This window comes from Callospermophilus lateralis, chromosome 16 (assembly GCF_048772815.1).
Source record: "Callospermophilus lateralis isolate mCalLat2 chromosome 16, mCalLat2.hap1, whole genome shotgun sequence".
In the NCBI taxonomy this organism is placed as follows: Eukaryota; Metazoa; Chordata; class Mammalia; order Rodentia; family Sciuridae; genus Callospermophilus; species Callospermophilus lateralis.
The window spans coordinates 44,687,755-44,700,397 of record NC_135320.1 but is presented as its reverse complement, the minus strand read 5'-3'; the positions used below and the strand labels follow the sequence as shown (position 1 = coordinate 44,700,397).

The window sequence follows — 12,643 nt, the reverse complement described above, 5'->3', positions numbered from 1 at the left end:
AATTCAGTTGTTAAGTATTTATAAGTTTATAATTATCATTGATTCATGCTGAATTGATCATAAAATGTCTCTCCTGCCTTTTATATTACTTTATTCTGTTTGTATAAAATCCTAGAAAAATTTAAAACTACAGGGACATAAAGCAGATTCGTGATTGCTCAGAATCACAGATGGAGAGAAGGAATTGCCTGCGAAGAGGAAGAAAGGAACATTTTTGAGATGATAAAAATGTTCCAGATTGTAGTTATTACATTTGTTATATGTGTGCAATCATCAAAACTTAGATTATACAACTTAAATTTAGTCAATTTTATTATGTATAAATTTGGTTTCAATAAAACTGAATTTTAAAATGTATGATGATAGCTACGACTAAGTTAAAAGTACCATGCTACTTAATTATTATTAGTGGTGATCATGACTTGAAAGGGAGGACTATCTCTCCTGAAAAGAGGCAGATATAATCAAATGGATCTCTTTCACATCAGATTTTTATGGGCTGAATGCTTTTATTTTAAAAACCTTTTTTATCTTTTTTTTTTTTCACCAAACACATCTTATATAAATTCTCTGTGTTTGTTCCCTTTTCTTTATTCAGACATGAATTTACAACATAATTCAAGTCTACAGCTCAAATTAAATCTTTCTGCATTAGAAGACCATCAACTTCGGTGTTCTAATTCAGGAGAACATAGTAGTTACCAAAAAGACATTTATATTGCTTTTTAAATATCTATGTGGTTGCCTTTACTGATACTATATTTCTTCATGTGGATTTTAGTTAACATCTATGTCATCTTTTTAGGCTGATGTAGTTCTTTTAGACAGATCTGCTAGTTGTGAATTCCTTCAGCTTTTGTTTATTTTGGAATATGTTTTTGTCTCCTCCAACTTTAAAAAATTGTTTTGCTCTATATAGAATTCTTTTAGATATTTCCTGGGAATTTGCACAGCTCTGAATATACATGTAGACTTCTAAATCTTCAGGAACATGCCAGAACTTTTTGAAGGTCCTGTGGACATTTCCTCCAGATAGTTTAGTCTTACATTCTGTTTTTCTCAACTGGTATTGTAGCCTTAGGCAATAGCTGTGTTAGATAATGACAGTCGATTGTTTCAGACAGATGACCTACAAAGAGGGATTTTCCCATGGAGCAATTTCTAACTCATATTAAATAGCAACCTATGCCCTGCAAATGGGACTTTTTCAAGGAACTAAGAGATCTGCCTTAGAGCACTAGCCTTAGAGCTAAAAACAGTGCTCTGGAAATGTTTTGTTTTGTTTTGTTTTGGTTTTGAGAAGTTTTGCAAAGAAGCTTCTTTTTCAAAAATACCTTCTTGTTTGAAATTCCGTTTTTTCCATCTGAATGTATTATTTTGATAATAATTAAAAGACAAGTTAAACTAACTTTCACAAGTAATTTATTGTTCTTCACTTAAATGTGTCACTTATACTATGTTAATTATTGAAAATAGACTGTATTTAGTGAGGGTGGAACAAAAGGGACAGCACTGTTTTATTTTAGAGCATCCATCCTTTTCAGCAATATAGGCAGGAAAATTCAGGAAAGGTAACTTATACAGATTTTAAAACTTCCTCAATTACCATGGATAAAGAGAAGAAAATACAGCTTAAGAGAAATTTTGGATATTTCAGGGGCACAAGTTTTTTAATTATTAGTATAATTGGTGCAGGGATTTTTGTGTCTCCCAAAGGGGTTTTGGAGTATTCTTGCATGAACGTGGGCCTCTCCCTGTGTGTTTGGGCCATCTGTGCCGTGTTGTCCTTGACAGGATCTCTCTGCTCTGCAGAGATAGGAATAACCTTCCCATACAGTGGAGCTCACTATTATTTTCTCAAGAGATGCTTTGGCCCCTTGATCGCTTTCCTGAGACTTTGGACAAGCTTGTTCGTGGGGCCAGGGATAATTGCTACCCAAGCCCTGCTTCTTGCTGAGTACAGCATCCAACCTTTTTATCCCAGCTGCTTAACACCAAAACTACCAAAGAAATGTCTAGCCCTGGCCATGGTGTGGAGTGTGGGAATTCTGAATTCTCGAGGTGTGAGAGAAGCAGCCTGGCTTCAGATGGTAAGCACAGTGCTGAAAGTGGCCATACTTGGCCTTATTTCCCTCAGTGGAGTGTTCATGCTGGTGAGAGGCAAGAAGGAGAATGTAGAAAGATTTCAGAATGCTTTTGATGCTGAGTTTCCAGACATCTCCCAGATAATAGAAGCCATCTTCCAAGGATATTTTGCATTTTCAGGCGGGGGAAACTTAACGTACATAGCAGGTAATTACCAGTCTATTGAGAAAAAAATTAAAAAAAAACTCAAGCCCTGACTTACTGCATACATTATGAAATGCACATCTTTTTATTGTATTTTGAGCTTTATCTTAAATAAATGATTCAATATTTTTTCCTGTCAGCCTCATACTTGCCACTTACTTTTAATTATTTTTCCTTTTTATTCCAAAGTTCTTTATTGAACAACTTCTCTTTTTTACCTTTCTTTTCTAGGACCACAAATATGAGACTTCTTAATTAATATTTCTTTTTTTAACAACCATTTCATTGTTTTTCTCTTGATTCTCTTAATCTTTGTTGACCTTTGCTTCAAATGCTTGAGAGAAATTTTCTTATATATTGGAAATGATTGGCTTCCATTGTGTAGGATGTCACCTGTTTCTATTGCCAGTGATCAGGGCAGAGGGTCACATTGTATAAACAAGTCTGTAGTTATTGAGTTCATTGGGTTGGGGTAATTTTTAGAGAATGTCAAAATTGAGAAAAATGGTGTGACAAATTGAAAAACATTTGAAAACAATAGTGATCTAGAAAAACCATTACAAATATGCCAAAGCATGCCCCCTCCTCCTCCCCCCCCCTTTTTTTTTGCACTTACTATTGGTATAAAGGAAAGGGAGAGAAAAATCTATGACTGATTCTTTAATTCTCTTTAAAATAAGCCTTGCAAATGTTTAAAAAGACAATTTTGTTAACCAGGGATAGTTTCCTCTCTTCCTTTCCCAGAAGTAGTAATTTTGCTGTGCTGTGTAGGGATCATCTAGGCAACTAGGAAAAGTAAGGTCATTCCACATAAGAGAATGGCCACACTGGCAAGCCAGGGCATGACATTTTTGAGGAATGAAAAAGTGCCATTCTGTCTATTTATAACAGAAATGACAAATGGGACCATCAAATTGTCACATGATATATCCCACAACACTTTCTTTCCAGATGATCAAATAGTCATTATCTTAACTTTTGTTTATGTGATTGTTTAGTGGTTAAATTTCATGGAGTTTTTGATCACTATTTTATTCCTACTACTCTAACTCAGTGCCTGTTCCTACTAGAAGAGAACGAAGATGTAGGTAGATTCCAAATGGTCCAGACACTATGGGCTCAAATTTCATTTTTGATTTTTGTATGTTCAAAAAATTATCATCTAAGGGAAATATTTGGGAAACTTTCCCTTTTCTTCACTTAGCACTAAATTTGGAGTGGGATGGGCATGCAGCAGCTTGCTTCTGTGTTTGTGTGTGTGAGTGTGTGTGTGTGTGTGTGTGTGTGTGTGTGTGTGTAGAGGAGGAAGAATCCAGCCTAATATTTGAAATGTGTACCAATTTTAAAGATAAATTTAAGAAATGATTTTTTTGCCAGATATGATTTTGCTCTTTCATGTTTTATAGGGGAGCTGAAGAAACCCAGCAAAACCATTCCCAAATGCATATTTACAGCAATACCTCTGGTGACTGTTTTGTTTTTACTGGTTAACATTTCCTACCTGACTGTTCTGACACCCAGAGAAATTCTCTCTTCAGGTTTGTATACAAATGGCTAAGGCAATAAATAAAGTGTTGCTCCTTTCAGCACATCTTAAGTATCACTTTACCAGTCAGTACTGCTATTTGTTCTTCATTATTCTATATATAGAGTACACTTGTAATTTTCTAATAACAGAGTTCTGAGGAGTGTGATTTGGCTTAGAAAGGAAATTCATATTTAAAAGCATGACTATACATTTCCTGATAATGTGGAAAATGTTTGTGTAATTCTGATGTAAAATTCAAGAAATTAATTATTCCTTTCAGGATTCCTTTTTATCACAGTGACATTGTACAATTGGTGTTTATATCTACTAAATTTTCAAAGCATTTGAGTCTTGATATTTTTCTATGTGACAAGAAAAAATGATAAATTTAAAATGGAATATACTAGCCATTAAAAGAGTAAATACTAATGATTAATTGATGCATATAATTAATATGTAAAATTATGGAGTTCATACTTAATAACTCTAATCTAAAATTTATAGTGGTAAAAGACCCTGAAAATAGTGGAAATTTGGATAAAAATTACCATTTTAAAGCTCACATTGTAGAATACAGTGTAAAAGAATAAGAAAATTTTAGAGAAATAAACAGATATTTAAAAATAGAAGATTTAAGGAATAAAAGGAAAAATAGAAATTGAAATACAGGGAAAGCGGAAGTCTAGCAATTTTCTCACACCAGCATTAAACCTTAACTCACCACCTTCTGAGACAAACCTGTCACCCAGCACCTATAGGACTAATCCCTTTTCAAGCCTTGTAATGGTGGCAGCAATTTTGTAGGTGGCACAACAGTTGGGCTTGTGTGGAAAATTCACAAAGTGTTTTAACTATAATCACTTGTAATTTGGTTTATAATGCTTACTCTTTCAGGAATACAGACCTAAGACCATTTAAATTCTGAATTAGTATTTTTGAATTTAAATTTCTGCATAAACTCAAATTAAGAAAATTAGTCAGAACTACGTATGAAAAATATCTATATAGGGATGGCCATCAATCACATCATTAAGTGTGGCAGCAAAAATTAAAGATCACAAAATATCCAATAAATTTGTAATAAACACAATTTAGGGGAAAGTACATAAAAGACTATTCTGAAGTTGTAGACTGGCAGAGGACATCTGTAACCCCAGCAACTCAGCAGGCTGAACAGGAGGATTATAAGTTCGAGGCCAGCCTGGGCAATTTAGTGAAACCCTGACTTAAAAGGGTCTGGGATGTACCTCAGTGGTAGATCACTTTCCTAGCATGCATGAGACCCTGGGTTTGATTCCCAGTATTGCAAACAAAACAAAAAACCCATAAAAGATCATATTTTTGATGATGCTTAAAGGAAGAATGTTTATAATGCAATACTGATAGAAAATATAAATTGATATTCTCACATAAAACAGAAAAAGATAGTTAACAATCATGATCAATTGGCATAGTACTGTGATTTGTTTCCTTTTTTTTTTTACACTGAATTTAACAAATTTTCTTTAGTGCAGTGCATAATTTGTATAATTAGTTAGAAAAGTTACCAACAAAAGAATTAGAAATGTTAAGGATTGAGGGCTGCATTTGTTTCAATCAAACGGGTATATCAGAAAGATGTGAAGAATTTCTAAATGCAGAGGGATATCTCTAATACATTGTGGATTGGTTGTTACATTTTATTCGAGGAACACTGAAAAAACTATACCAACTGTAATAAATATTAGATTCTAAGGTTTATGTGGTAAAAGAACCAAAGGTGTTAATCACGTGAACATTTTTGTCTGTGTCAGTGTTGGAGAACTGACCTGTTTCTTCATCCATTGTTTTCTTAGAAGAAAGGAAATATTCTTTAGTGAGGAAAGAAGGGGCACCATCTAAAACAAGGTGTATGGAAACGTGGGAGTGAGGAGGCCTGGTTCCATTTTCTTCAGCCCTAGGATTTCAGTGTTCTGGAAGCCCTGCTGACACATTCTGACAGGAGGGCTTACAGTGGTGTCATTGGGGTTTTGATGACATATTTAAGACTAGAGAATATTGGCACAGGACAAGATTATCTTAACAGGAAATAAACTGTATGCAGACAGAGCTAAGAAGGTTTTCTTCTTCAGACATACCTTCTAGAAAGCTGGTCTCAAACACCCAAAGGTGGTTAAAAATTTAGAAATTCAAGTGGGAATTTAAGAATTATTTGCCAATTGATACAATCATTTTTAGAGAGTGATTTTATAATATTTTCCTTACTTGACAGTGTCTATACCTTTGGATTCACAAGTCTCACTTCTAAGAATTTACTCTGAGGAGAATAATACAATTATTACAATTTAAAGCATGACTTTTTATTAGCAAAAAACAAAACAAACAAACAAACACCTGAAAATATCCTACTAATCCACCATTGTGGAATGCGTAGATAAATTAATTTATTGAGAATTCACCAACATAATTAGATAGATGTGAATGATGGATATAAGTTAGATGGATGTAAATATAATCAAGATACTTTGGGAAGTGAGCAAAATCGAGACTAAGCATGCTCACACATAAGCCACAAGCATACAAACATTCAGGCACACAAGTATAAACACACACACACACACACCCCTCATAGATGCTTATACAGTATAATTGTAGAAAATTTGTGGAATAGGATCCAAACAGATGTTAACAGTAGTTACATTTGGGGTGCATGAATGAGAAATTGTTGAGGAGAAGGGCATTTATTTTTTAATTCATGAATTCAGTGCTATTTTACTTTTTACAAAAGCATATATCACACAATTTTGAAAAGAAAAAATGGCACATGGAAAGGAGTAGAAAAGAGAAAAATCATTTGAGGGATAAAAATTATGTAGGAAGATTATGTATTATTTTTGCCAGCCACACTGGGAGAGCTGCACCGGATTCTCCTCCTGTTATAACCTACTACATTTCTAGGAAATTGGAGAATTTACTTTTCATTACAAGAAAAAAAATTTTAAAATGTATCTGAAAGTGGGTAGTTATGTGGAGGTCTGGACAAACAATTAACAATACTTTTTTTTGAAATGATTAAGAATTGAAACTAGAGATATTTTAACCGCTATTATAGAATAGTATCAAAGAGAAAATCAACATGACTCCGAAGCTATTAAAAATGGGTTAAAAATAAAGATCTTGAGAACTTAAGCATGGATGATATTTTAATTTTGTCACATTTAAAAAGTCTTTTTGTTATATAGACCAGTATACTGATGTCCTGGAGGTTCCCCTGGAAACCAACCTACCTACACATCAAAGTGTAATCCCAGAGGGCACTACCCCCAGGGACATTAGGCCCTGTTGCGCTTATTCCGCTGAAAAACTGAGAAGTTGTTTCTCTGTGATAGAATAATCTGTCTTAGTATATATCTATGTAGTACAAATTGAACTCAAGTGGATTTTCATCAACAATTGATGTTTATCTTAATTGGTGATTTTAATACCTACTGTCTCATATTGAATTGGTATTATAAGGTCTCTTCACCTTTAAGCCAAAAAAAAAAAAAAAAAAAAAAGAAAAGAAAAGTAAAAGAAAGAAAGAAAGAAGGAAGGAAGGAAAAGAAAAAGAATATTTTCTAAAGATTCATCTGTAGCATGTATAGCAGGGTTTCTCAATTTCAACTCCATTGACATTTTTGGACATATATTTGTGTGTGTGTGTGTGGTGCTGGGAATCAAACCTAAGGCTTCATGCATGCTAGGCAAGTGCTCTGCTACTGAGCTACGTTCCCAGCCTGGACTATGCAGTTCTTTGTTGTATAGGGCTGTTCTGTGCATAGTAGGGTGTTTAGTAGCATCCTTGGCTTGTACCCACTGGGTTTCAGTAGCAACTTTCTACCCTGCTAGTTGAGATAACCAAGAGTCTTCAGACATTTCCACATGACCTGGCAAAGAGCCAAATCACCTCTAGCTGAGAGTCACCTGCCTATAATTTAGACAAATCCCAAAAGTCATACACGTTTTTATTCTTGTGTAATTTATTTTCTCTGTGTACTTGGTTCTTTTTTCTGAGTATTTTATTACACACCGTGGTGTGGTAAGTCTCATTCCTGGGGCAACAGGGTTGCACTGTGCTTTTTTTCTCTGACTGTATCTATCAGCACTCTGCACATTTGTTTTAGAAAACAAGCATGTCTTCAATCATCTGTTCAATAAAACCAATTCATTTTACAAGTATTTATTGAAAACTCACTCTATGTCTGTTGGCGAGTAAAGTACTAGTTTTGTAGAAAAGATATGGAGGGAACTTGCCTCAAAAAGTTCCTGGTCTTTTGGGGAAGACATAAACATGATAAGCACTTATGATAAATTGTGATGAGGCTAAAATGGACATATGCATTGATATTATAACAAAAACAAATTTTTATTCTCTTTAAATTTTTTGTTTTCAAATAAAATAATATTATTAAAAGGCTTATGCTTCATTTCTCTTTCTTAACACTTTTCCTTTCATGTATTTTGTTTCTCTGCAGATGCTGTGGCTATTACATGGACTGATCGAATGATCCCCCAATTAACATGGATTATTCCTTTTGCTATTTCTGCTTCATTATATAGCAACCTTCTGGTTAATGTGCTTGACTTAACAAGAGTGACATATATTGCAGGCCAGCAAGGCCAGCTGCCTTTGTTATTTAATACACTTAACATTCACTCCTCTCCACTAATATCTGTATTACTAATTGTTGCCCTGGCATCCACTGTGATTGTCTTAACAAATCTAATTGAACTGATAAACAAACTTTATTTCATGATTTCTATCTGGACTGTATTAACAATGATGGGAATACTAAAACTGAGATACCAGGAGCCGAATCTACATAGACCTTATAAGGTAAAAGTGGGTTTTCTAAATATTTTTTTTCTATGTGAAATGAAACATATTATGTATAACTGTATTTGAAGATTATAGTCAGGACATCTATGAGTAGATGTTTTACTACTTGCCGCAGTCTTGGTGCAGCAAAATAACGGGGGGCGGGGGGGACACGAACAACTTGTGTAGGAATGGAAGCCATTTATTGTAGGACAGGAGCGGTATTTATACATTCCACACAGCTTATCTAATTAACATAAACTAGATACAGCAGTCAACCAATCAGGAATCTCCACACTTAATGGCTCACTGGTGTTACTTCACAAACCACTCCCTCTGGCATTTTGCCAGGCGCCATCCAGACTTGTTTACAGACTTTAACAACTACTCAGCAAATTTTGAAACATGTAAGGATAATCTGATCTTAATTTTTATTTTAAATTTTATTGGATAGGCTTTACTCAGTATAAAGACTGGAAGTTTCCATCTAATGGTTCATCAGAAAGACAACTCTCTGGGTGATGGGACAGATCATTATGCGTCTTTTGACCAGAGATTACTTGGTTTACTTATGTAGCTATTTATACAAACAAGTTTCTTCCACATTTGGGGTCAAATTCAGCAAATGAGAAAGAGAAGAGGCAAAGTGAGATCACAAATGATGACATCTACTGTTCTGAAACATCAGCTTATTTTGATCATTTAACTGATTTTGATCATTTAACTAATTTCATCATTTCAACTTTGCTACTTTTAAACTTACTTTCAGTCTAGATGATGAAACATTTCACAGGAGAGGAAATAGTACTTTAACCATAGAAAAAGATATAAGCAAAAACTTCGCAGCATAAAGGATATGATGGGGAAAGATGTCCTAACAGATTAATACAATAGTTTTGGTTGGCTAGGTAGTATGAGCAAAGATTTGTTTGGATGATAACTTTTAATTCCTTCAATAATACAAAAGGTGGATACTAGCCAGGCTCAGTGATGCACACCTGTAATTCCAGCAGCTTGGAAGGCCGAGACAGGAGAATCATGAGTTCAAAGCCAGCCTCCGCAATTTAGCAAGGCCCTAAGCAACTTAGTGAGACTCTGTCTCGAAAAATAAAAGGGGCTGGAGATGTGGCTCAATGGTTAGGAGCCCCTGGGTTCAATCTCTGTTACCAAAACTGAACAAACAAACCAAAAGGTGGATACTTCTGTTCCATTTTACAGACAAGGAAATGAGTTTAGAGGAACTAGGTCACTTACCAGAGCTCACCTAGCATGGAGCTAATTCCTCTAAAGGTCCTAGTTCAAACCAAGATTTGAACTAGGCAGTCTCTTCAGAGTATTTAACAAAATAAAAGAAAGTGTTCTGGGAGGAAGAAATGAATGTCCCAATCATCACAACTTTGATTGACTGACAACCATCTTTCCAGTTCTCCCTTTACTTCTTCCATCCAGCCTCCACTTCAATGTTGTGTATTTGAATATTTGTTATTGAGAAGTGACTATATTGGAAGCACCTTCCTAGGTTCTTTGGGTTGAGAAAGAAATTAAGACTTGGCTCCTTCCTTTAGGCAGGTTGTAATCTCTTGAAACAATCAGGTGACACAAAAACCATAGTGTGCTAACTGTTCCATAGTGGCATCCAGAGGATCCTTCCTTGGGAGGGGATGTGTGGATGTATGGTATAGATGTCCATGGTTCATGTCCATGCTGTCCCTTGGAGGGGCCTCCCCAAGGTCTTCTATCCTTCTGGTTTCACACCCTGCATCTTTTTCAGTCTATCCCTTCTTTGCTGTTTTCTGACCCACACTGTTAGATGCAATTAAAGAGAAGCTATGAATCAATTATGAATTTGTAATATGCCAAGAAACAGTATAACCATTAAGAGCTTGGACTCAAGTCCAATTCCTCACCATTTTTCTGTACCTTATCTTGTTATTTAACCTCTGACCCTCAGTTCCTTCATATCTAAAAAGGGGATGCATAATACTTGCCTCCTAGAAATGTTGTATATGCTAAATAAGCCAAGGCATGCTAACAATCCAGGGTCAGACATTAATGGTTATTATTTTTTATATTATTATTTGACTTATGTTTGTGACAAAAGGAAGGCCAAGTACAAGGTTAAATTTTTCTTGTCTTCCCACATTAGTGCTTTTTCTTCCTTTCTCAATTATTTGACAACTAATGTTGAGCTGTAGGATGATCGTTATCTTAGGGGTATTTTTGAAATTAGGAGGAGATTCTTCATTCATTAAAGTCCGAAATGAAGGACCCTCTCATTAAAGTGTTTCATAAATTGTGACTAGATTATTGTATTTTAAGGGTATAAATTCATCTCAAAAATGACTGATATTATCTCCCTAGAATGGGTAATATAGGATCTCTCTAACCCTAACACAAAGCAGGTTCCAAGGATGGATCTTTAAGATTTTTGGCTAAACAAAAAAACAGGGAGAACTGTTTGAGTCGAGTTTTTGGTTTCTTTCTTAATATGCTGAGCTTATAAAGTCATAATTTTTTACTTACCAGTATTTACCAATGTAACAGAGTCTAAATGGTCTCTATGTTTTTGTTTTGAATTTTTTACTAACTTGAAGTATTTTCTAGGGAAGATGGTTGTGACCTTCCCTTGGCCCTAGAAACTCCTTCTGAACAAATTCATGCCATCTAGATCAACAGATGGCTATTTTACCAGCACATGGTCATAATTATTTCCAGGCACGAACAATCAAAGGCTACATGTCTATTCCCTCCAACCTAACCTTGCAGATTAGAGTCTTAATCATTTCCTCTTACTCAGGCATTGATCAAAAGTTCTAAGCCTGGTTTATCTAATTTAATAGCCAATTTAGCCTATTTTCTATCATTAATTTATGCCTCATTTTTTGTTTACATAAATATGTATATGTCACACATGAATATTCATATCTAATTATTCTTTAAAATTTTACTCTTTTCAGGTGTTTTTGCCATTTATATTCATAACAATGGCCATCAGCCTGGGCATGGTTTTGATACCATTGGTAAAGTCTCCCAAGATGCATTATATCTATGTCTTTCTGTTTCTTCTCAGTGGACTGCTGTTTTACATACCTTTAGTATATTTTAAATTGAAGTTGGTTTGGTTTGAGACGATGACTTGCTATTTACAATTACTATTTAATGTTTGCATTCCTGATGTATCTGGTGAAGAGACAGAAGTAGATACTTAAAAAAAATAGCCTTCTGGGCTGGAGTTGTAGTTCAGAGGTACAGTGCTTGCCTAGCATGTGTGAGGCACTGGATTTGATTCTCAGCACCACATATAAATAAATAAATAAATAAATAAATAAATAAATAAATAAATAAAATAAAGGTTTATCAACAACTAAAAATATATTTTAAAAAAATAGCCTTCCCCCCAAAAAATAGCCTTCCAAAAAATACAAAACAGACTATGGGATATTAACAGTGAAATTCCCATGACAACTTTTTCAAATGAAATAATATGTGTAAAAGACAGTATCTGACTTTAAATTCATAGAGAAAAAATTATGCATCACTAAAGCTCTGTTTTGTTTGATAATAAACTTAAATCAGTTTGCATAGTTTGATATATTGATGCTATCATATTTTCTCATTTTTTTTCTGTATCGCATCCCTTTTCTACTGAATTTGTACTGCTCTAATAGTAAAAGTTGATGATTAAAAATAAAAAAAAGAGCATTCTCTTCATCTTAAGTCTTTTTTTTTTTTTTTGGAGGGGGGTGCTGATTTGAAGTTATAAAGAATGATTCCATTTGTTCTGTTAGCTTTTCCCTTCTAATGGTATATATTTTTAACCTAATTGTTATTTTAGAAGCATGAGTTTTTAAATGATCTTCATTTGGTTGCCTTTCTTTAAATTCAGAGGTGCCTTAGAAGAACAATCTTACCATGTCTTTACTGGACTAAAACTTGACCCATTTACGATCTGAGTTTATTGTATGTATAAAAATTGTGTGAAAGGGGTG

General features: G+C 34.4%; 1 protein-coding gene across 1 annotated transcript; it reads left to right on the top strand.

Annotated features, from left to right (window-relative positions):
- The first annotated feature begins 1,607 nt into the window (after positions 1–1,607).
- On the top strand, positions 1,608–11,863 carry Slc7a13 (solute carrier family 7 member 13). The gene is made up of 4 exons (XM_076835770.1): positions 1,608–2,292; positions 3,696–3,827; positions 8,311–8,672; positions 11,612–11,863. Exons 1-4 carry the CDS (start codon positions 1,608–1,610, stop codon positions 11,861–11,863), a joined length of 1,431 nt encoding a protein of 476 aa, XP_076691885.1.
- The last annotated feature ends 780 nt before the right edge of the window (positions 11,864–12,643 follow it).

What these genes read in the sequence shown, in the direction of transcription:
- Slc7a13 (XM_076835770.1), top strand. Translation starts at nt 1,608, where the DNA reads ATGGATAAAGAGAAGAAAATACAGCTTAAGAGAAATTTTGGATATTTC. An exon ending in AAACTTAACGTACATAGCAG is followed by an intron (nt 2,293 to 3,695) that starts GTAATTACCAGT and finishes CATGTTTTATAG; the next exon opens with GGGAGCTGAAGAAACCCAGC. An exon ending in ATCTACATAGACCTTATAAG is followed by an intron (nt 8,673 to 11,611) that starts GTAAAAGTGGGT and finishes TACTCTTTTCAG; the next exon opens with GTGTTTTTGCCATTTATATT.